This window comes from Periophthalmus magnuspinnatus, chromosome 21 (genome assembly GCF_009829125.3).
Source record: "Periophthalmus magnuspinnatus isolate fPerMag1 chromosome 21, fPerMag1.2.pri, whole genome shotgun sequence".
NCBI classification, from domain to species: domain Eukaryota; kingdom Metazoa; phylum Chordata; class Actinopteri; order Gobiiformes; family Gobiidae; genus Periophthalmus; species Periophthalmus magnuspinnatus.
Window position 1 is genome coordinate 25547673 of NC_047146.1, and position 25534 is coordinate 25573206.

Sequence of the window (25534 nt, forward strand, 5' to 3'; positions counted from 1 at the left end):
CGTACTGGATTATCTGTGTTCGGTGCCGGATCCTATGTGTGCCTTCAGCCCTGCTTCTCAGCCCTGGTACTGTCTTGGTTTTTCCCTGCACTCCACGTTCCTGGATCCTGGCCCGCACCTGGCTTCCTGCTCATCATCAGATCAACCCTCAGTTTTGTATCTTGTCTCAATCTGTACAATAAACACTGTAAATATTCCCCGAGTCTGCACTCTTTGGTCTGCTACACCCACCGTTACGACAGTTTTGTTAGCATGCTTTACTGTTATTCAGCCTGTTGTTCTCCATTTTATTGTTGTTATTATTACAACTTGCCTTTAAAGATAAAATGTCTGTTCTTGGTCTCGGATTGTACAATAAATTTCCCCAAAAATGCAACTTATAGTCCAGTGTGACTTGTATGTGTTTTTTTAATTCATTATTTCAATTTGTTTTGCTGGTGCGACTTATATTCCGGAGCAGAAAATACAGTACTTTAGGCTAGTTATATTGACCTACAGTAATATAACACTAGATTTACATGCCAGAAAACCAAATCAATGAGTTCAATAAAAAAAACAACAACAATTGTACCATGTTACCTGTTAATTAACACCACTACTTTACTGTAACTGATTTGACCTAAGTAGATAAGATAAATGGTAAAAGGGCACATTTAGTAGAACAACATCCCAGACCCCTCCCCACATTCACGCAGCCTTTCTGTTATCTTAGGTTACTCATCTGTTGACCTTTCGCAACTATTCACTCAGTTCAATCACTTTAGGACTCGATTACTTTACAACTTGTTTAAACAGACTTATAGTTTCTCAATCACACCTGGTTAGTCTGTAACACAATATAAACACACAATTAATTCATGATAAAATTAAAAGCATCATTTCATTCACATTTATACAGTGCTTTTATACCTTGAAGGCACTCAAAAGAAAGTTACATTTTCAACTATATTTTCCCTTTGTTCTTTTCTATCTGTCTATTTAAATTAACTAATTTTCAGATTTTCACAAAACTTACAGCCAAGAGTTTTACATGTACTTTTGTCTTTAGATTTTTCCGAAGTGTTTTCTTTTTCATTTATGCAAACCCATTCATTTGCCCTTTGTGTTTTGCAGAAGTCCAGGAGCCTTACGCGGTCGTGGTACTTTTGGAAAAGGACCTGATTGTAGTGGACCTCACACAGAGCAAGTATGTGCAACAATATTAAAACATAGAGCAGTTGTGATGATTAAGGGAAAGTTTGACAGATTTGTTATGAAAAAAAAAAAACAATCAGCAGAGCAAAAAGGTCAGAACTTGCTATCTTCCATGTCCAAGTAGAATTTAGGCTACAGTTTCAGAAACCACGGTTCTTGCTATATTAGAATGTATAGAATAGTGTGTGACAAATTGGTAGTGGATGTTGAATGTAGAACGTTAATTAATATTATACCAGTGCTTTTATGATGTTGGAGGGAAAATGTCAGCAACGCCACTCCGGGATACTAAGCCAGAGATAGGATAACAACAAAAGACTCCCAGGTCCGTGTACCTTATAAATACCAAACAAGACTCCATTTTATAGCAAACATAATTATGTTTATTGAAGGATGGCTAATAAACCAGTAAACCTCATTAGTAGTCAATTATTAGATTTACTTGTATGCATATTGAGAATTGAGATTGGGGAATGTATTTAATGTCTTTATTAGAATGTTTAAAATATTCAAATGTGGTCTAAACTATATTAAATTCAGGGAAGCTGAGGCTCCAAGTGGAAGGACTAGTGACAAAAGAGAGGATTGCTCATGATGAAAAGGGGCACCCTGGACACAGCAAACACACAAAATAGAAAAAAGGGTAACCTGCACCAAATACAAGGAACACCACCACCAGGGGTTACCAGTGCACCCACATTGGACCTCAGCTCCTGAAACAGAAGCTAAATTTTATAAAATGCAACCACAACAGTATTCCCCCTCTTGATCCTTTGCATATGGTTCATAGAATTTCAGTTGTCAAAGAGGTGTTCATGCATCCACTGTGTCCAATATCCAGAAGAATATGAAGTGGGAGACAGATTGATTTGGTTTACCTGGCCGCACTTGTGGCCAACTTCCGTGTGTACTAGAGCTCTACGACCCAGTTATCAAACGCAATACCGTGGGGCAATTATTCCAGAACAATACAATGACATAGGAACAGTGACCTGGCTATCTTGGGTTGGGCACACATTGAGCATGGCTGATAATAAAAAGATTATTACATCTATTAGAGCCATGTATTGTATGAAAAGTTTGGCCTTTACCTGCTTATGAGAAGTTAGACAGGACCTAGGAGTGGGCATGAATGCTCTATGCTCTCTTGTAGCTGTGAAGATGCATGTAACATTTAGATAGCCAGTGGTAACAAACAGTGGTTTCATTAAGCCTACTTCTTATCGATTGGTGCACTTGATAAAGAGAACAAAAAAGGCAGAGGGGCAAAAATCACTTGAGCAAAGTGTGGAATTATTGCTTGTTTGCCCAAAATTACCAATACTACAGTGCATAACCACAACTGCTCCTACCTGCGGATCAGATGTGGGAAACAGACGCAGAGGAGACCATAGGCAAACCCTTGCTGGGAGGCAGAGGAGCAGACAGATAACATCTCTAGAAAGTGCAAGATTTTTGTTGGTTTGCCCATAACTATCAACACTACAATGCATAACAGGAACTGCTTCTACTTGTGGATTGGATGTGGGAAGCGGAAGCAGAGGAGAGGTGTGAACAAGAGACGCAACTCTGGGAGAAAGGTAGATTTATAGCTTACTGGAATCAGAGATCTTAAAGTTGACAGGCGCAATCTATAATGCAATAAATGCATAAACCAGGACAAAACCAATGTCAAATATACCATCCTCAAAGGTCACTATTTTATTTATTTATTTGATTGGGACAATGTATGCTAATGGACAGACATGATACAACATGAATGTAAATGCTAATTTCCATCCATTGTCCCAAGGGTTGGGGTCACAAAAGGCCCAAAATAAAAATTGCACATTCATCGCACAGTTCCCATGCACTCCTAGCACATCCCACTCATTGCACTAGGAGTGCATTCACACTTCACAGATACCACATCAAAAATGGGACAGAACTAGCACTAATTCTGGAACTAAACCAGGACTAGAATAGAACTAAGTCTACAGTGGGGCAAAAAAAGGGGGGGGGGGGGGGGGGGGCACCAGAAACAAAATTGTAGACCTGCACCAGGATACAAGACATACAAGACCACTGATAATCTCCCTCGATCTGGGGCTCCATGCAAGGTCTCACCCCGTGGGGTCAAAATGATCACAAGAACGGTGAGCAAAAATCCCAGAGCCACACGACAGGACCTAGTAAATGACCTGCAGAGAGCTGGGACTAAAGTAACAAAGGCTACCATCAGCAAAACACTATGCCGCCAGGGACTCAAATCCTACAGTGCCAGACGTGTCCCCCTGCTTAAGCTAGAAGTCTGAAGTTTGCTAGAGAGCATTTGGATGATCCAGAAGAGGATTGGGAGAATGGCATATGGTCAGAACACTTCACTTCACTACTGTGAAGCATGGGGGTGGAAACATCATGCTTTGGTGCTGTTTTTTCTGCAAAGGGACCAGGACGACTGATCCCTGTAGAAGAAAGAATAAATGGGGCCATGTATTGTGAGATATTGAATGAAAACCTCCTTCCATCAGCAAGGGCACTGAAGATGAAATGTGGCTGGGTCTTTTAGCATGACAGTGATCCTAAACATACCGCCCAGGCAACGAAGGAGTGGCTTCATAAGAAGCATTTGAAGCAAGTTCCTGGAGTAGCCTTGCCGGTCTCCAAATCTCAACCCCATAGAATATTTTTGGAGGGAGTTGAAAGCCCCAAAACATCACTGCTTTAGAGGAGATCTGCATGGATGAATGGGCCAAACTTCCAGCAACAGTGAGTGAAAACCTTGTGGAGACGTTTGACCTCTGTCATTGCCAACAAAGGATATATAATAAAGTATTGAGATCAACTTTTGACCAAATGCGTATTTTCCACGATAATGTGCTAAAAAAAAACTTTAATATTCAGACAATGGGATTCTCTGTTGTTTTTTTTTGTTTCGTTTTTTGTTTGTTTTTTTCATTTTGTCTCTCATAGTTGAAATGTACCTATGATGAAAATTCAAGGCCTCTCTCATCTTTTTAAGTGGGAGAACTTGCACAGTTGGTGGCTGACTAAATACTTTTTTTTTTTTTTGCCCCACTGTACATCAGGACTTAAATGGGCTTAGAGCAGAAGAAATGACAAATATGTGAACATTAAAATTGTGACTACAACCAAAATTAAATCTGGACTCACCCATGACCATACCCAGACTAGAACAGGACTAAACCAAGCCTAAATCTGCGCAGAACCTAAACAGGACAACTGTAGGTATAAATAAAATCATATTATAATTGTTTCATAACTTCAAGACACTCCTATAGGCAAGGCAAGGCAAGTTTATTTGTATAGCACAATTCGTACACAAGGTAATTCAAAGTGCTTTACAGAATAAGAAAGACATTAAAATCACACAAATCAAAACATAAATAATCACAAATAATCAGCATAAAATTAACATTAAAAGAGAAGAGTGCAGAATAAAAACCTTTCAGTCGTATGCACAGCTAAACAGAACCGTTTTGAGCCTGGATTTAAACATTGTCAAAGTAGAGGCCTGTCTCACATCTTCAGGAAGACTGTTCCAAGTTTTAGCTGCATAAAACTTAAACGCTGATTCCCCATGTTTAGTCCTGACTCTGGGCACCAGCAGGAGGCCGGTCCCTGAAGTCCTCAAATTGCCAGATGGTTCATATGGCACTAACATGTCGGAGATATACTTTGGACCTAGGCCATGGAGAGACTTATACACAAGCAGAGCTGCTTTAAAGTCTATTCTTTGAGCTACAGGAAGCCAGTGCAGAGACCTGAGCACAGGACTTATGTGCTCATACTTCCTGGTTCTAGTCAGGACCCGAGCAGCAGCGTTCTGGATGTACTGCAGGTGTGTTAGGGCTCGTTTGGAGAGACCAGTGAGCAGGCCGTTACAGTAGTCTAACCTACTGGAGACAAATGCATGGATAAGTCTCTCTAAGTCTGGCTTTGACAGTATACCTTTGATTTTTGCAATGTTTTTTAGGTGGTAAAAAGCTGCAGATGTTATTGATTTGATGTGGCTGTTAAAGTTCAAGTCTGAGTCCATTATTACCCCTAGATTTCTAGCCTGATTTGAAGGTTTTAGAGAGAGAGACTGGAGGTGACTGCTGACACTTTCTCTATGTTTCTGTGGGCCAAAGATGATGACTTCAGTCTTGTCTGAGTTTAGCTGGAGAAAGTTGTTTTGCATCCACACACTGATCTGTTGGATGCAGTGGCAGAGTGAATCCACTGGTCCATATTCACCTGCTGCTAGTGAGACATAGATCTGAGTGTCATCTGCATAGTTGTGGTAAGACACATTATTGCTGCGTATTAACTGGCCTAACGGCAGCATGTAGAGATTGAACAGCAGGGGTCCCAGGATTGAACCCTGGGGCACCCCACAGGTCAGGGACATTTTATCTGATTTCCAATTTCAACAAAGTACTCCCTGTTTTCTAAATAGGACTTGAACCAGTTTAGTGCCGTACCAGAGATGCCCACCCAGTCCCCTAGTCTCTGTAAGAGGATCCCATGATCCACAGTGTCAAAAGCAGCACTCAGATCTAACAGGATCAAGACTGAGACTTTGCCTGCATCAGTGTTCAGGCGGATGTCATTTGTCACCTTGATAAGAGCAGTCTCAGTGCTGTGGTGGGGTCTAAAACCTGATTGGAAAACATCAAAGGAGTTGTTCATTTCGAGGAAGTTAATAAGCTGATAAGAACGGCAGATTTGAGATCGGTCGATAATTGTTCAATATTGTGGCATCAAGACTGCTCTTCTTTAAGAGAGGCTTGATAACCGCAGTTTTCAAAGCACTTGGGAATGTTCCAGATTGAAGTGACATATTAACTATGTGAGTGAGTGGTGACAGCAAACTGTTGAGCACAGACTTTAAAAATTTAGTGGGTAACACATCGAGGCAGCATGTAGATGAACTCAGACTGGTGACAATCTCTTGGACAGTTTTATCAGTTACAGGTGCAAAGTGAGTCAGCTCCAAGTGTCTAGGTGGGTGCAGGGTTGTTATTTGCGTTGTGGAATTTATGGCATTTTTAATACCCTGAACCTTGTCATTAAAGAATACTGCAAACTCATTGCACTTAGATGTGGAAATTAGTTCTAACGGCAGTGGAGCTGGGGGGTTTGTTAATCTGTTTACCATTGCAAACAGGATACGAGAGTTGTTACTACAACTTCCAATAATGTCAGAAAAATACCTTTGCCTTGTTCTACATAAACTGTGGTTGTACATGTGCATCTTTTCTCTGTAAATTTCATAATGAACCTGGAGCTTTGACTTGCGCCTTTCCCGCTCGGCCCTCCGGCACTCCCTTTTCTGTGCCCTGACCGAGTCATCATTCCTCCATGGCGCTTTCTGCTTATCTTTAACCATTTTAACCTTCATCGGGGCAATGGTGTCCAGAACATTCAAAACACTTGAAGTTACAGAGTTCAACAAATCATCAACATCAGAACATGAGGCATTTTCAAAGTGTATCATTTCCATGAACAGTGCACCTGTTCATGGAAATGATCCTATACTACTGGCAAAAGAATTTGAGAACCAATGGATTACAGATCCCTATCCTTTACCCTTGACATTAAATCACTTATCCAGTTGGAGATAAAATACACAAGGAGATTTTACATAACCCCAGGAAACATAATTTGTGTGTGAGCCTCATCTTGAACATAATGTCCCTCTGTTGTCTTTGATGAAGAGCTGATGGGCTACAGTTGGCAGATTTGTGCTTAAGGCGACAAACTTTAATTTAGTGAAAGAGCATTGATTGGCTTAGCTAATTAATTAGGTTACTTAATTAGAACAAGATTCCAATTTTTAGATGCCAAAGGGATAATTTCACAAGACAGGTGTTTCTACCTTTGCTACAAACAATGCTAAAATGCTCCCAAACAATCCAAAGTTGTTGTTTTTTTTTTGTTTTTTTTTCCCTCATTGCAGCTTCACTATTTCCATGCATTAATTAAACTTAATCTACATTATTCTTATGTGTCTTAGCTTCCCTGTATTTGAAAACCCCTACCCTATGGACATCCACGAGTCCCCAGTCACCTGCACGGCCTACTTCGCAGACTGTCCGCCCGATATCATTCCCATTCTCTACTCTATAGGAGCCAAGCATAAAAAGACCGGCTACAGTCAAAAGGTAAGGGAATCAATCTATGGGGAATAAGGCTTTGTACATTACGTGTTTGAATTGTAAGAGAAATGTACTTTTATTACACCAGGAGTGGCCCATCAGTGGAGGCACGTGGACATTAGGCTCGCACACATATCCAGAGATAATCATCACAGGGTAAGTCAGGCATTATTCAAAGAAATACTAAATTAAACAACAATAAAAAGCCATTTATGCATACATAGTAGTGATGTTATAATGATAGTACAGAGATCCATACTAAACCTGACTGTCAAATGCTGAAAGGGGGAAGGAGGTGTAGTCTATAATTCAGTCCTCCTCCAGGCCAATGCCTCTGTTTAATCTAACTAATCTTTCTTGTTCCTAGCTCTCATAACATGACTTTAAGAACAGATTCTTCAGATGGCAAAATCAATTATAAAAGCGGATAATCCTCAAAGCAATTCAATGTGTAATACTAACCTTTTAATAATAAACTTATTATTATTTAATTTTAAATTAGTATGATTTTAATTGTGGGCCATCCAGAAGTGGCACAAACTCCACTTGCACCAAAGCCATTTTTGTATTGCTATAGATTACAAATCAAGAGAAATGATAGTAATAGTACCTACCCCAGGGCAGCTGTGGTTACAATAGTAGCTTACCATCACCAATCATCACCAAGTATGGCTACAATATAGCACTTTGGCACTTTGAGAGGCTTTATTATTATCAGCATGTCACTTAACATATAAGTCTTCATGTTGATAAGCATAATATTGTGCTTGTCTGTATTGTAACAGGTCTTGTTAACCTGGTTTTGCTCCACATATGATTTTTTTTTTTTTTTGTTTCTGTTCACAGTAGGGATCCCACATAAGAAAAGGTATTAAGCATTACTTCTGAAAGCAATAGAAAAGGTGTATTTTAGCATCCCGCTGTTATTACATATTGTACAATGGCACATGCTATTGTTACGCTCAGAGGGCACAGAGGCTTTTAATGTGCACCAAAATCAAGTTCAACATTTAGCTGACACCATGCTATTCTTATTGTCTTTTATGATAGTGATTTTCACAGCGTGAAAGTGCACCGACTGTGCAATATTTTCTTGTATTTTCCTCTCTGCTGAATCAATAATTTTAACTTGACATAAAATCATTTCTCTTTGTGTAGGCATGCTGATGGATCAATCAAGTTTTGGGATGCGTCAGCAAGTAAGTGCACTGGCAACAAGCATCTATTTCTAAGTATACAATACAAGAGAAGTTATGATGGTGTGTACACTGTAAATTAATTTCAAGCATTAATTTTGTTGTACTCTCACAATAGAATATATTTGTAACCATAATATGATATTTTAAGATTGAAAGATTGATGTTGCAAATGTTAAAAATGTTGGGACACCACAAGTAGAAATCAATATAATCATAATTGTAGAATGATCCATGCTCATAGCTTCAAACAATGGAGCTACATTTGATCAATTCCTATCCATCCATCCATCCATCCATCTTCTTCCGCTTTATCCGGGGCCGGGTCGCGGGGGCAGCAGTCTAAGCAGGGACTCCCAGACTTCCCTCACCCCGGACACGTCCTCCAGCTCCTCCGGTGGGACCCCAAGGCGTTCCCAGGCCAGCCGAGAGACATAGTCCCTCCAGCGTGTCCTGGGTCTTCCCCGGGGCCTCCTCCCGGTGGGACATGCCCAGAACACCTCCCTAGGGAGGCGTCCAGGAGGCATCCTGAGCAGATGCCCGAGCCACCTCAGCTGGTTCCTCTCAACGTGTAGGAGCAGCGGCTCTACTCCGAGCTCCTCCCGTGTGACCGAGCTCCTCACCCTATCCCTAAGGGTGCGCCCGGCCACTCTGCGGAGAAAGCCCATTTCAGCCGCTATCAATTCCTATTATGAAGTTAATGTACTTTTATGATATTTATAAATCTTTTAATAGACTTTAAATTAGATAACAAATTGAGTGATAAAAGGTAAGACATCATACCAACAAAAAAACATTAAATTCATAAATAACCTCACATTGAAAGGAATGTAACAACACCTAAGAAAATATTTGTCCTTCTGAGTACCACATCTAAACCTGGACAACATCAGACCTAAATTTGGGCTAAACATGGTTGAAAATAAGACTAAAACATGGATTAGTAGTAGCTGTAAATGATCATTATCCCAAAGGACTACAGCATGATAGAGTTGTCTATAAACTGAAAAACACCAAGTTAGCCTTGTTTACTAAATGCCTGTGCTTGTTCAGTCACACTCCAGATGCTGTACAAAATGAAGACATCTAAAGCGTTTGATAAGCCAAAAGGGGGGTGACAGCGCGGAGGATGACCCTTTTGCTGTTCAGATGGTCAGCTGGTGCCCTCAGAGCCGGATCTTCTGTGTGGTGGGCATCTCAGCACACATCATCCTGTACCGATTCAGCAAGTATGAAGCCAACACGCAGATAGTGGTGAGTCAGGAAGTCTGGCATTGGTCAATTTATCTAGACTCTAGAATGATGTCATGGGTGCATTCAGAGTTATAGTAATTTGATCACAAATTGAGTCAATTTTAGTTCTGATTTGGAGTTTGGCAGTCATGTTCTGTTTTTTGTTTTTGTTTTTTAAGTTCTTCGCTAGGTTTTTCCATCAGTGTAGTATATATTGTATAACAATAGTGCAATATTTTCTACAAATTACTGCACAGATTATATGGTGCCACTATTGATCTTTTATTCAATACTGATTTTTAATAATATTTTGGAGTGAAAATGTAATTATTATCATGAAAATGTTCTTGTATTGAATCTTTTAATGATATTTCATGGATTATATGGTAATATGGCCACATCAGCTTGTCATAGTCTGATCTCGTCAGATCTCAGACGGTTGCTTAGTACTTGGATGGGAGACCACTGGGACTAGCTGGTATCATAGTAGGGGGACCAATGGCAAAATCTGTTGTTGTGTCCTTAAGCAGTGCACTTCACCCACATTGCCTAGTATGAATGTGGTGTGTATGTGAGTGTTGGTAGTGTTCGGAGTGGCGCAGATTGACAGCCTTGCTTCTGTTAAGAATGAGTAATGCACTGTAAAGCGCTTTGGGTGTCATGAAAGGTGCTATATAAATCCAATGATTCATTAATTAAGTTAATAAGTTGCTCCAGTTGTACTAATTTATAATATGCAAAGCCATCACATCTCTATACCATAAACATATAGCAGTGTTTCCCATTAATAAAGGTTATAATTAATCACACATTCTTTGTGAAACTATACACCTTTAACACATTTTTAACACAAGCTTGGTGAGTATGTTCTATAAATGTTTTGCCTTAAACTCATTGCAATTTTCTGAATGGCTACAATATTATGAAGTTATTAGTGACACCTAATCCAGGGGTGTCCAAACATTTTTATTTTTGTCTTTGTCCCTTTTTTACACAATTTTCCTTGTCTAGACCATTGTGAACAATCAGAAAGACAAATCAGATTACTCACATCAAATATAACTGTTTACATGACATTTTAATAACTCCACATAACTCCAGAAATTAGATAATGACCAGACCTTTGTGTTGCCAGTCGCTGGAGGTGCGTCTGCAGTGTGAGCCTGAGGATGTCATCTCCCCGTCAGAAACAGAGAACAACCCGTGTTTCTCTGAACCAGGGTCCCACTCCCCCCAGCCCCACCACCCACATGCCACCAGCCCCCGAGGAGGCACTCCAGAGGGCATGAAGGACAGCTGCCTCAGGTAAGACCAATATTACGCCTGAATGCTGAAGCACAGATATTTTGGTCACACTTAACTTTATAGCACATTGCTTATAACCAAATCCACTTTATTTATATAGCACATTTTATAAAAAATAGTTTCTAAAGTGCTACACAGAATCACAGAAACCACAACAAAAGACAACAAACAAAATAAATGCTCAATTTTATCTCACTAGTCCAAAAGAACAATACCAGTAAAATGAATAAAAGCAATAATAGCAATACATACATAAAACCCATACATTAAAATACATAGGAATAACAGGCTGGTAATAACATGGTAAATAAGATCATGAGCCCTGTTTCTATATTATATTATTATTATTATTATATTATTATTATTATTATTATTATTATTAATAATAATAATAATAATAATAATAATAATAATAATAATAATAATAATAATAATAATAATAATAATAAAATACATTTCCAGCCTGGGTTATAATTACTCACTGTACCATGAATTAAAGTTGAATGACCAATATGTCATATTTCTGGAATTAATTACCATAAGAATTACACTTCTTGTTACTATCCTGTTACCATGTTATTAATCTGCTGTAAAGTGCTCCCAATGTTTTATTCTTATAACTATTAACAACTGAAATGAAAGGATAATACAGGCATTGTACGGAACTATGCTCTTAATGAAGAACAGGTCAGGAAACAATGTTTAAAGTTTCTTAAAACTTCACTGATACTGGTTTTATACTAGACACCTTCCTTATGCATAACCCATCTATGTAACCAGGCTTAGAGCTAGCACGTAACATTTATCTCTTGTATTGCTCTCAGGGTGAAGGAGCGCTGTGTGCGGGTGCCCCCTGGATACCAGGCGGAGCTAGTAGTGCAGCTGCTGTGGGTGGATGGAGAGCCTCCTCAGCAAATCACCAGTGTGGACATCAACTCTGCTTATGGCCTGTGAGTCTGGCTGCCCCACATATTTACCACAGCCGCACTGAGGAAGGGGTCAAATGCAGAGGACAAATTTACTATGGGGGGCAATAATGTAGACCTTCTCTTAGTATTTGTAGTGTATTTGTAGTATAGTGTAGTGTGTATTTGTAGTATTCAGTGTGTTTATGTTGCACTTTTTCACCGAATCAAGTTCCTAGTTTGTGAACTGTGTTCACAGACTATGGCAATAAAAGTCTTCTGATAGTACCATACTTGTGATACCCCAACTACATATAGATATGTTATTACTTTATCTGAAATGTCCTACAGTATTGCTTTTAATTAAACTATGTTTATGGTAACAGATGATGGTATCAGGTTAAGTTATGGGTCTGATCTGTGGAGAGGCGAGTCTATAAAAATGCATGATTTGAAAGGTATTTTTTAGCTATAAAAACACTTGTAATTGAATAATTGCAGTATATATAGGTTTATTACCATGCTGTGGAACATACCAGACAAAGCAATAACATCTCTATGGGAACAAGAAAGTGGCTCCACCTGAAAATATGCATAATACTGTCGTAACGGTGGGTGTAGCGGACCAAAGAGTGCAGACTCGGGGAATATTTACAGTGTTTATTGTGCAGATTGAGACAAGATACAAAACTGAGGGTTGATCTGATGGTGAGCAGGAAGCCAGGTGCGGGCCAGGACCCAGGAACGTGGAGTGCAGGGAAAAACCAAGACAGTACCAGGGCTGAGAAGCAGGGTAGAAGCAGGGTCGGAGCAGGGTCAAAGCAGGGCTGAAGGCACACATAGGATCCGGCACCAAACGCAGATAATCCAGTACGGAACAGGGTGAAGCAATGCAGGCACGACAGGAACACAGGGAACGACAGGCATGAAGGGACGACAACGATCTCGCACCGAGTGTCTTCTCCCAGCTCCTCTTATCCACGGCAGGTGTGGTGATTAGCCAGATGGACAGCAGGTGCGCGTGGTAGGAGCCAAGAGCTCCGCCCAGCTCCAGGTACAGACAGGTGAGGGAGGGGGAAGAGCCCACTGGGAGACAGAAAAGGAACAGAAATACACACATCATGACAAATACATGTTTAATCTGTAGGAAAACTTGGTTGGTTTGGTACATAGCATTTTTCTGCTGAAATCGAAATCTATTGAAAACCATTTGTCCTCCCATTCTTAAAACTAACTGCAGTGTTTGGTACAAGTTTTCTGTTGATTATAACAATTACAACATATTGCAGGTGTTGATTTGCCAGTGCCTTGTATATGCAACACCTTTTAATGTCAGAATCAGAATCAGAAGACTTTTATTGCCATCGTTTGTGAACACAGTTCACAAACTAGGAACTTCCTTCGGTGATAAAGTGCAACATAAAACACACTGAATAAATACAAATACAAATAAGGGCATGCACAAAGTTATAAAAAGATATGCTTAAAAAAAAAGAAAAAAAAATACTTATTATAGGAAGAGAATATATACAACAGTAGCATCAGAACAACAATGTCAAATCTGGCGTTTGAGGCATGAATATCTCATCTTATTAACATTCTTGTTTTTGTCTGTAGCCTGGCGTTTGGAAACTGCAATGGCCTGGCTGTGGTAGACTATTTGCAGAAAACCATTTTGTTGTGTTTGTCGACACTGGATCTATATGGTTCCTCAGACCCCTATCAACGCCTTACCCGTTCCCCTCGCAGGAACAGACAGTCCACCTCAGGTAGCATTCAGACTGCAATACATGTACACTGATGTCATGTAGGCATTCATTACATATATACTGCTGTCCTATCTCTCCATCTCTCCTTCTCTCCTCTCTCCTGTCACATAGGTCTAGTTTATCAAGAATACAGTCCATATTGTTGAGTTAATTACGATTACAATAGTTTATTGAAACTTATTGACAATTACCAAATACAACTGGACTTAATTTATAATTACAAAAGTATATATTTAGTTATTTAGATGGTCACAGTCCCTCAGATCAGATCAAAAACCTTGGATTTATCCTCAACCCAACCCTATCCTTCAGACCCCACATCCACCACATCACCAAGACTGCTTTCTTTCACCTCTGTAAGATTGCTCGCCTCCTCCCCTCCCTCTTCCCCGTTCCTGCTAAAACTCATCCACACCTTCATTATCTCCAGACTCGATTATTGCAATAGTGTCCTCTACGGACTTCTCTAAACTGACCTTCAAAAACTTAAATATGTTCAGATCTCTGCCACCTGCCTCCTCACCCACACCGGTTCACGAAACCGTATCACCCCCCCTCCTGCAACAAATCCACTGGCTCCTGTAAGCATGTTCCTTTTATCCGATCAGAAGAATCACTGGAAAGCAGAGAGTAGACTCACAAGAGGTTTATTCCCTAATACATACAGTCTAATACAAGTCCGGCGCAATGCTGTCCCTAGTACGTGCACGGAGATCTCAAGGGCGCTGTTGATCTGAGTGCCTTACCCTGTGCGCCACATTTAAACATAAATCATGAATATTCAGTAGCTGGGTGTGGATATCTTCTTCTTCCTCCCGGCCTCGCTGGTGTGACCTGTGTGACCTAATTTTGGAGTTGTTGCTCATCACTTATCCTGTTGATTTATCTCAGCGTTATTTGTAACAGCTTAATCTAAGAGACCGTGCTACACAATCTATTTTCACAGTACGTACTTTGCTATGCGATAGGGCAAGAATGGAGTGTGTTTGAGCAGTGTTGCGTGCAAGTCTTAAACCTCCTTGAATCTAATCTCTAATATTATGAGCAATGATGTTTTATGTCCTTCACTCCCCATCCAGCAGTGCATCAATTTCAAGATCCTCCTGATCACCTACAAAGTTCTCCATGCCTCTGATCAGCTGACTCCAATCTCCTGACTACCCCAGTCAAATCATATTTAAAAGATGCATATTTTGATCAACAAACAACAAAGCTACCAGAGCTATTGCTCATTTAATATCAGAATCTGAATATGTTTTATTACCATTGTCAGTGAATAAAATTCACAAACTTGCTTCGGCAGTGTGGTGCAACATAAAATAATGAATAATGATATAAACTATAATAAAATAAAGTAAAATATAAGGGCATACAATAAAATAAGTAAATAAAATAAAATATATACTTATTCTTGAAATGAATATCAACCCACCTCCCTCTGTCCTCTCTCTGTCCTGTCTCTGATTCTCGCACACACATTCACAATGCCTAAACACTGTCCATGTCAGTTTGCCTGTCTACACAATGAGACCAGGTGCATGTAACAGGCTGCATCTCATGTTTGCATTATATGCATGTTGTCTGAGATTTTTTTATGTCTTATGTATTCCTGCTTGAGTGTAGACTTGATATGTAGTGAAAACCGCAGGATGTATCAACCCTTATCCTATGTCCCCTCTGTCTCTAATCTCTACTAATTTTGGTGGAGGGATCTAAAATTCACTGCCTTCTATAAGAATATTCATCCCAGCATTAAAAACTAACAAATGTGAAGTAAAGTGACCTTAGCTAACCAAGGTTTAATGTTTAAATATTTAGGCGCTTTACATAATCCCTTAATATGAATCTTTGACAGTTTTTTTCAGCCGCAGCAGACAGACATGACTTGGGCTTTTTGAAACCAACACTTAAATGTTACTGTTGCATAAGTGCCCGTTATTGACAACCTCAGCACTTAACCTCTTTCTGACTTCCCTTTTTGTAAACATCTTTGAGTCGAGTCTTTAAAATCAATCTGAAGATAGACAAAAAATAAGTACCTAGGCTGATATCGAGCTGAGACAAAAATCTGAATGGTGCCACATAATCGGCGGCCATGACACTGCTTGTCTCCACATTTTTACCTATTCATTTATATATTTATATTTATATGTGTGTGTGTGTGTGTGAATATATATATATATATATATATATATATATATATATATATATATATATATATATATATATATATATATATATATATATATATATATATATATATATATATATATATATATATATATATATATAGCTGTCATAGCCTTGAGTATTGAATAGAAATAGAGCCATGTCAAAATATGTATTTAATGTAATCTGCATGAAATAAAACCAGATTTTAAATGAGTACTAGTGAAGTTAACAATAAATATACCAACATACATAGATTCTTATATACAGACCTCTATTTATTTCATACCTTGACAGTTTTGGCTGCCGCCTTCCTCAGACATGTCACATGATGTTTTTGTGACGTGTCTGGTTAGCAGAGTTCAACAGATTTTAGAGCTGACTCCCTAGTTGGAGCGATAGGACGGCATTACCATCTGCTGTTGGACTTGTTCTGAACTTTATCCCAGGTGTGAGAAAGTTGATACTCCCCCTCATCCTGATTTATAGTCTGGTGGGCATGTCAAGGTATAAAACAAATAGAGGTCTGAACACAAGAATCAAAAGTATAACCAGTACAGAAGACCACATTCTAACACAGTTCTATCTGTGTATATATCTCCTAGGTATACTAACTAATCAGAAATAAAAATAATACATGTTAAAATTATAAATTGGTGTATGGATAAATTAAAACAACATAGGTTATATAGGTTTTATTATTATTGATGCTGCGGTTATGAAGATCTAATAAACAACCCATTATCTTGAGATCTGTTTTTGCACTTGTAATAATAATAATAATAATAATAATAATAATAATAATAATAATAATAATAATAATAATAATAATAATAATAATAATAATAAATAAATATAAAAGCAAGTTATCATTACCATGTCTGACTAGAACTAATAATGAAGATTTTATGGTAAACTTTAATTGACAATTCAAATACATTATAATATGATCTATCCAAATGTTGTAGTGTAATAAGTGTTGTGTTTAAGTAGCTGATTCTGGGTTTGTGTTGCAGTAGCTGTCTGTCCCTCCCTGACACTAACTCAGTGCTTGTCTCACTTTAATTTGGACTTTGATCTTCTCTCTCCTTTCCTCTTCCCTAACCCTTTCCTTCTAATTTGTATAACTCATCACATTTGTATTATTATTATTTCACTTTATTGCTTTTTATTTCTCAACTTTGTTTGATTTTTACCCCTCTCCCCCTAACTCTCCCTGGTGGCTGGTGGCTGCTGTGGGCATGTGGGGCCTGCCTTACAGAGTTTTGCATGCGTGGCCTGTCTAACTTTTACTCAGATTCAAAGAAAAGGATCCGTACTTCTTACCAGAGTAAGTAGGGCCCTCCCAAAGCCTGTGGAGGAGCTGTGTGTGTGAAGTGAAAAACAAAACCTCCGAAGCAAAAGGACAAACCAGGAGATGACTGGATCTAAGCAACTTGTAATCACATGTTTCATGATTATAAAGCAATATTCCAGTCATGTCCATTGATATGTCCTTTGCAGAAAGAGCAGTAAGGCCAACTTTTAAGATTATATGACCCACTGATATATATTTTAATGAGAACATTTAGTCCCCTGAAAGTAAAGTAGCCTATTGCTCATCACTTCAAGTAAAACTATGTGCTTTTAGTTCATGATTACAGATAGATTTTAGCATGGAGATTGACTCTTGTGAGCTTTAAGCCACATTATAATGTTGTTACCTCCTCAAAAGCATTCCTGGAGTTCTGTTTTGTTTCATTCACACATGTTTGAATAATCCTTTATTATTCGTCCGTCTTCTTCTCCAAAGCTCAAAATGCCCTGGCCTTGTGATGTCATAAAGTAATAGTTTTTGAAATGAACAGCTACCTTGTACTTTCAGTAGAAATTGGCAATTCCAGGGCTGAAATTATCCAAATGATTCTAGTGAAGGTGTATGGAGTTTAAAAACACAGTGGAGCACTTCCTGCATTACCGCATGACATCACACGATGAAGCCCAGTGTTTCCTGTTTGAGAAAAGAAATCAGCCTAAATATGCAGGTTTATGTTTTAAACATTTGTGAATGAAACAAAACACAACTCCAGGTATGTTTGTTATGAGGGAACAACATTATAACATAGATCAGAGAATAGTGTAATATGGGATCTTTAAGCAACAAAAAGCTGAGTTGATAATTTTAGAAAATTAATGACCATTTATGCCTGTAGGTGCAACTGTTAAAAAAATAAATAAATAAAAAATCTAAATTGAAAATCTAGGTTAAGTTGCAGTTCAGTTTGGTAAGACTCACAACTGGCATCAGAAATTTGAAGGTAGACAAATTTTCTGATCGAGTATTCGCCACCTGCTTGTCCCCATTGCTTTGCTGCCTCTGTATGGCATTAAACTTTATTAATTTTATTAAATAGTGTTAGGCATTATAAGTATTTTTTACTTCAGGCTAAACCCTTTTGTTCATGACAGAGATGTTATGTACAACCTTATACAATTAGAATAATGTTGTAATGACCTAGTAAAAATACTTGCTTATTTAGTATCCCCAGACCAAGTTATTCGTCAGCTCTTCGGAGAGGCAGCATGTTTTTCTTTGTATTTAAGTAATAAAAACATTACATTCCAAACAAGCATTTCAATGGAAACAAGAAATTGGCGGACCCTGTAAGAAAAGTTAAGTGTTAAGTTTTATCCATATTTGCAATATTGACAATACAGATTTAGCTCCAGGTTTAGCCAACACTACTAACATTGCCACTGCATTATTCACAATAGAAACATACAAGCCCTTGTATGTGGTCTGGCCTGTGCTCGAAGCATGTGACTGAACATTTGACTGATATGATGTGTGTTGTATGTTTGTATTGTTTTTCTCAGTGAGTGTCTCAGCCTCTCCATCGTGAGATCTGCACTGGCGCACTGCTGCTGTCCTCAAATGATTATGCTCATGTTGACATTTGAACACAATGCAGTTAAAACCTCCAAAATAAGCTCCTGACATTTAATGAGCAGATGCCAGTGCAGGTCGCGTCAGGTTACAGTCACTCTGCCCCTCACAATGGCAAATTCATTTTTTTAAAGATTCAGAACAAATTCTAGGGATTTTGGGGATAACAAATAAGATTCGATTGGATGCTGGTTATTTACTGTATACAGTGGCTTGCGAAAGTATTTATCCCCCTGGAACTTTCATATTTTGTCAAGTCACAACTACAAATTTAAATATTTTTAAATTTGCATTTTATGTGAATAAATAACCCAAAATGTGTGAAGTAGAAAGAAAATTATACATCATTTCCAGATTAAAAAAACAAAACAAACAAAACTGAAAAGTGCAGCGTGCAAAAGTATTTAGCTCCCCTAAGTCAATACTTTGTGGAACCACCTTTTGCTGCAATTACAGCTGCAAGTTTTTTGGGATATGTCTACACCAGCTTTGCACACCAACAGACTGAAATTTAGACAGTTTAAGCTCTGTCAGAGACCATTTGTGAACTGCAGTTTTCAGATCTTGCCACAGATTCTCAATTGGATTTAGGCCCGGACTTTGACTGGGCTTTTCTAACATATGAATATATTTTACTTTAAACCTTTCCATTGTCGCTTTGGCTTTATGTTTAGGATCGTTGTCCTGCTGGAAGTAGAACCTCTGCCGCAGTCTCAAGTTTTTTGTAGACTCCAACAGGTTTTCTTCCAAGATTTAGCTCCATCCATCTTCCCATCAACTCTGACTAGCTTCCCTATTCCAGCTGAAGAAAAGCACCCCCACAGCATGATGCTGCCACCACCGTGTTTGACTGTGTGTTCAGAGTGATGTGCAGTGTTAGTTTTCCTCCACACGTAGTGTTTTGCTTTTAGGCCAAAAAGTTTGATTTTGGTCTCATCAGACCAGAGCACCTTCTGCCACATGTTCGCTGTGTCCTCCAAATGACTTCTAGCAAACTGTAAACCAGACTTCTTATGGATGGTTTTCTTTTTGCCACTCTTCCATAAAGACCAGATTTGTGTAGGGCACGACTATTAGTTTAGGTTCCCCCACCTGAGCTATGGATCTCTGCAACCATCCCAGAGTCACCATGAGCCTCCTGGCTGCATCTTTGATGAGTGCTCTTCTTGTTCGTTCTGAAAGTTTTGGTGGACGCCATGTCTGGGTAGGTTTGCAGTTGTGCCATACTCTTTCCATTTCTGGATGATGGACTGAACAGTGCTCCTTGAGATGTTCAACGCTTGGGAAATCTTTTTAGATCCTAGCCCTGCTTTAAACATCACCACAACTTTTTCTCTGACCTGTTTGGTGTGCTCCTTTGACTTCATTTTGTGGTTTCCTCTCCAACATTCTCTTAACAAACTTCTGTGGCCTTCACAGCACAGCTGAATTTATACTGAGACAAGATTACACACAGGTGGACTCTTTTTAGTCATTAGGTCAACATTCAATCTTTCCAAAATCATCAGACAACTTTTAAAAGCAATTGGTTGCATTCAAGAAAAATGGGGCTGAATACTTTTGCACAATGCACTTTTAAGTTTCACACTTGCCATTTTGTATTGCTCATTCACATAAAATTTAAGAAAATGTATTTAAATGTGTAGTTGTGGCGTAACAATGTGTGAAAAATTTCCAAGGGGCTGAATACTTTTGCAAGCCACTGTAGGGCCTTCTAGTTTAAGCTTCTACAGATGGTGTCTTTATGAAGTATAGCTTGAAAAACTACAGTATAAATAGATATTCAATCATGTTTAAATAATTTATAGTCAAAGAAATACATTGCTATGTTACCAAGATCAGTTTCTCAGTAAATAACTGTCTGGACCTCAAAACAATACTATTCACAATCCTATCTGTTTTATTTGTCTCCTAGGTATACTTACTAATCAGAAACAACAAAATACATGTTAAAATAATACACCAATGTATAGATAAATTTAAACAACATCTATAGGTTACATAGGTAGGTTGTTTCTGTGGTTATGATGCTCTAATAAACAACCCATTATGGTAGCACTATCTCTTTCCCATTTAGTCAGTGTGAGGGGTAGTGTAGCTCATCAAATAAAACTTGACTCTGTGATCGTCATATTTAACATGAACTGACAGACTGTATGTACTATATTTCTTCTTTTGTTCTTGTCCCTCTCTTCTTTCACTTTGTTTTTCTCCCCTTCCTTCCCCCTCATCCTATTGTTCCTCCTTTTCTTTCTCCTTCTCTCCTTCCTTCCCCCTCTTCATTCTTCTTTTGATCTCACTCTCTTCCTCCTCTCTCTCCTTGTCCTACCTGCTCCTCCCCTTCCTCTTCTACGTTCTTTTCTTCCTTTTGCTCCCCCTTCTCCTCTTCCTCTAATTCCCTTTCCTTCTCCTCTTCCTACTCTCCCTCCTCATTATCTCCTTCTTCCTCTCACTGTTTTTCTTCCTCCTTCTCTTCTTCCTCTCCTTCCTTATCCAGGCCTTACTGAACTCTCTGACAACCAGCAGTCCATCGACATGGAGAGGAGCCGCTCGCCCACCTCAGGTAAACCACTGCTCTCGAAATCACACTGATACTTAGGCCAATAACAACACTATGGTGTGTACAGGATTGCACTGTGACCTGCTGGGAATACAGTCATTTGAATCGTATCATTACTGGAACTACTGTCTACAGAAATCATACAATTAACAAGGCAATTTTGGTTGATTTTCTTTTATAATATACTACTAGTTGATCAGCTTCATCAAATGTTTGGCCTGGTATTGGGACTTGGTTAGAAACTATTGATTTAAGTTGTATGAAGGAATATATGTTTAATTTTCCTGTTTATAGGTACCTTTTTGAGTACTTTTCAGCTCGAAAGAATATATAGAATAGAATAGAATAGAATAGAATATGTTGTTATGTTGTTTTGAATTGTTAATTGCTACAGCGACTGTAATAATTTTGCTGATACCCATGGACAGTCTCAAGAGTATCTATGGTTAAAATTATTTCCATTTTTTTTTCTTCTATCTTTTCTGGCCTGTCATCATCTCCTTCTCAGCAATTACCAGTCGTGAAGTATTTGCAGAATTGCTGCAATGCTGATTACTTGAAGCTAATGACATTTAAATGTTGCTGACTCATTTTTAAAATAATAATAGCTTCATATATTTGGGTCTTAAGATTTGGGCAGCTTGTGATAGTGTTTAAATATTGATTCTTAGCTAAGATTAATAATTGAGGAGCTGTCAGTTAAATATTTGTTGGACAGAATGCAGAGCTTGACTTGGGCTGTGTAGAGGGTGAAAGAGAGGAAAGTGTGAACATAAAGCTACCGTCTCCTATGTTTGTACTTAATTATATATTTATTATAACCTAGTTGGCAGCATAAGAAATGTGCTTTTGGAAAACAGCTATCTTAAAAAGACCAAAGTGCAGCACCTTTCATGATTTTGTGTAAAGAACAGCACTAGTTTCCGCAAATTTGAAGAGAAAGGTCAAACCATGGAAAGTGTTACTTAAACTGACCAAAATGCTCTGTCCTTGTGTCATCTGAGGTTTGAAGTAGTTAATAAAATAACACTTTCCCATGAATTGAGTTTGTTTTTATAGACACATCAGTCAAGGACCGATACTATATCATACTATGTGTGAGAATGTAAAATGTGGAAATTGTATTTTAGTTTTACACACCTGATCTGACTTACTATGGCCTGAATGATAAAATTATTACAATACCACATTTTTGTCAGTGTAGCTAAACTGTGTGATGTGCATGTATACATTTACTTCCAAAAAGGATAAGTCATACAAGAGTTTTAATTTTATGAACGTAAATAAGATCTCAGTGCCATTTAAAGGTCCTATATAGGCAAAATTGACTCCTGTGAACTTTAACCCATTTTATAATGTTGTTACCGCCTCAAAAACATACCTGTTTTTGTTTTGAGTTGTGTTTTGCTTCAATTTACACATGTTTGAGTAATCATGCATTATTAGTCTGTCTGCATCTCCAAAGCTCAAGATGCTCAGTTCCACCTTGCGATGTCATGAAGCGATAGTGTTGAAGTTAACAGCTACCTTTTACCTTTTAGGGAGTACAGATTGGCATGGTATGTTTTTGATGAGGAAACAACATTATAACATATATCTGAATATAGACTGATATTTTCCATTTAACACAAAAAATACTAATATATATATATTCCTACAAATTCTGTGTTCTGTACCAAATCCTTTATTGCAATATTGGACTTCAGTTCAAAAAAAGCCCTGAGCTGATCATTGACAATTTGAAACAATTTGATCAGGACTCATCTAAAATGTGATGAATTACACTTCCCTAATTCAATGTCGTATGTTATTTACAGGTACCAGACAGGGTTTACATTGAGTTTACCTTAGATCACAAACCACATTGTGTGGACATGTAATCTAAGTAAGTGGACTGTCTCCTGGAGTTGCTTAAAACAGAGAATTTGTGCAAGACTTTTGATCTTGAGGGATTTGAGCCAGAAGCATCTCTAATATTTACAGAAGGAGGTCCAAATAAAGAGACTCCTGTGAGCTGCAGTGCAAAGGAAATAGCTTGTTGCTACTGGAGGCCAAAGAGAATAGCCACACTGCTTCACAAATGTATTCTTATTACACTCCAGTGCACTAAAACAGAAACCTTCAAAATGCATGTTATAATATTGTAGCGTTGGTGGTGTTAGCTGAAGTTTGTTCTGGTTGTTTATTTTCTGAACACAAGGGCTACTGTAGGTCCTAACCCACGCCAAAACAAACACACAACAGCAGTCTCAATTCAGCCGAGCCAGTCTCCGACCTGACCATTAACTGACAAATCCAACCATCACATAAACTTGTCGGCATAGCAACCAAGTGTCGCATAAAGACGCAGTTACATTTCAACAAGAACAGATCAGTACAATATATAATTTCATATAGTTATTATATTATAACATTATCAAATAATCAGTGGGTTTCAGATTCTAGAATAACATTGTTCTTTGCCATAAAATATCCAAAAGGTAAATTCACAAATCTTGAACCTGATCATTTCTATCAGTGACTGTAGGCCCCAGCTATATTTTAACAAAAATCGTAATTTTAACAACAATTTTAGCAATTCAATATTTTTGGCCTATAGAATATTGTGATGTCATCTGAAACCCAGCAACAGACCACCCTATTTGTATGTATCGAGAACCAAGGCTACTTATTTTTCCAAAGTTGCAGTAGGTTATATTTTGTTCGGGGAGAAAGGGAGCATGCCTAACATCTGTAACTGTTTAAAATTTGATAGTTTGAGACTGTCTGTTAGAATGTGCCAAAATAGCTGAGAAAAAATTTAGTGAAAGTACTGTAAGTCACATTTGGAAGATAAATCCAGGCTTGGGTTTTTAAAATGGAAAAGTCTCAACTAAATGAACTGCAATAATGTTTTGTTTATATTTGATGTATGCTTTTAGTGTCAGATAGTGCCTTTTTGAATATGATGAATATGTTGTCTTCTCTATTTTTGTTGTATTGCAATAATATAAAAATTTGTACGATTCGAATATTCTGTTTCTCACTTTCACTCCAATCACACTAGGGTCCTTAGCCACTTGTCGTAACGGGTGTGTGTGGCGGACCAAAGGATGCAGACTCGGGGAATATTTACAGGATTTATTGTAGAAAATAGGACAATGTACAACCATTGGGTGATCCGGGGGTGAGCAGGTGAACAGGAACACAGGACACAGGAACAGACCACATGAAGGGGCGACAGGACGACAGGCAGACCAGACGGGCGTAGGGCAGAGCAGGCAGGAGACATCCAGGACCGGAGCACGACAAGAACACAAGGGCGACAGGAATGCAGGCAGGAAAGACGTGACACGACAGGGTGAAGTGAACATGACAATGATCCCACGCTGAGTCTCCTCTCCCAGCTCCTTTTATGCCCAGCAGGCAGGTTGATTGCACTGATGGGCTGCAGGTGCACACGGGAGGAGCCAGGAGCCCAGCCCAGATCTGGCAGGTGAGGGAGGGAAGGAGCACGCAGGGAGGAAAACCCGGAGTGGATACTGCGGATCATGACACCACTGGTTTCAATTTTGCATTAATCTAAATGTATTCATAGTTTTAGACTTCAATCTTCAGTTACAGATATACAGAGCCTTTAAAATGGTTCTGTTTTTTAAAAGTTTGAGAACTAATCACATTGAATTAAAGTTGATACAATAGGTGAATGTGGTCCCATAATCCAACAAGGGACAAACAAGGCCAGATGTCATTAGCGTACTTTATAATTACTGAAATATGTTGAAGCAAAAATCAAAAGGTCTTTTGGTCAGCACTGAGGCTATTCATTTAATGGTCAAAAACATGGCCTTGCTTTTTCCCACTGGATTTGTGCTAACCTTTATATTATCTTCAGTACTGCAGAGCATATAGCGACATTAACATTAGCAGCAAGCCTTTTTTAATAAATTGTTGGTTGTAAGGTCACACATTTATAGAAGGATTTGGAGTGTAAAGGCCCACACTGCTTTGAGGGGATTATATGTTTAAATACTTGTCTAGACCAAGGTTTCTCACCCTATGGTGTAGGGGCCACTCAAGGAACACAAGATTTTATAGTTTAAATGTTCCATGGATTAGGGTCAACTAGTGTTTGCGCTGATTGGGTTTAGTCTT

At 38.5% G+C, this 25534-nt stretch overlaps 1 protein-coding gene across 1 annotated transcript in view; it reads left to right on the forward strand.

The window, feature by feature from the left end:
* Positions 1-25534, forward strand: part of stxbp5l (syntaxin binding protein 5L) — a 230268-nt gene that overhangs the window by 163532 nt on the left and 41202 nt on the right. The window contains 10 exon segments of the mRNA XM_055230353.1: positions 1114-1186; positions 7196-7343; positions 7426-7493; positions 8496-8536; positions 9587-9647; positions 9649-9787; positions 10902-11071; positions 11896-12021; positions 13594-13745; positions 21338-21403. Coding sequence (XP_055086328.1) covers positions 1114-1186; positions 7196-7343; positions 7426-7493; positions 8496-8536; positions 9587-9647; positions 9649-9787; positions 10902-11071; positions 11896-12021; positions 13594-13745; positions 21338-21403 — 1044 coding nt within the window.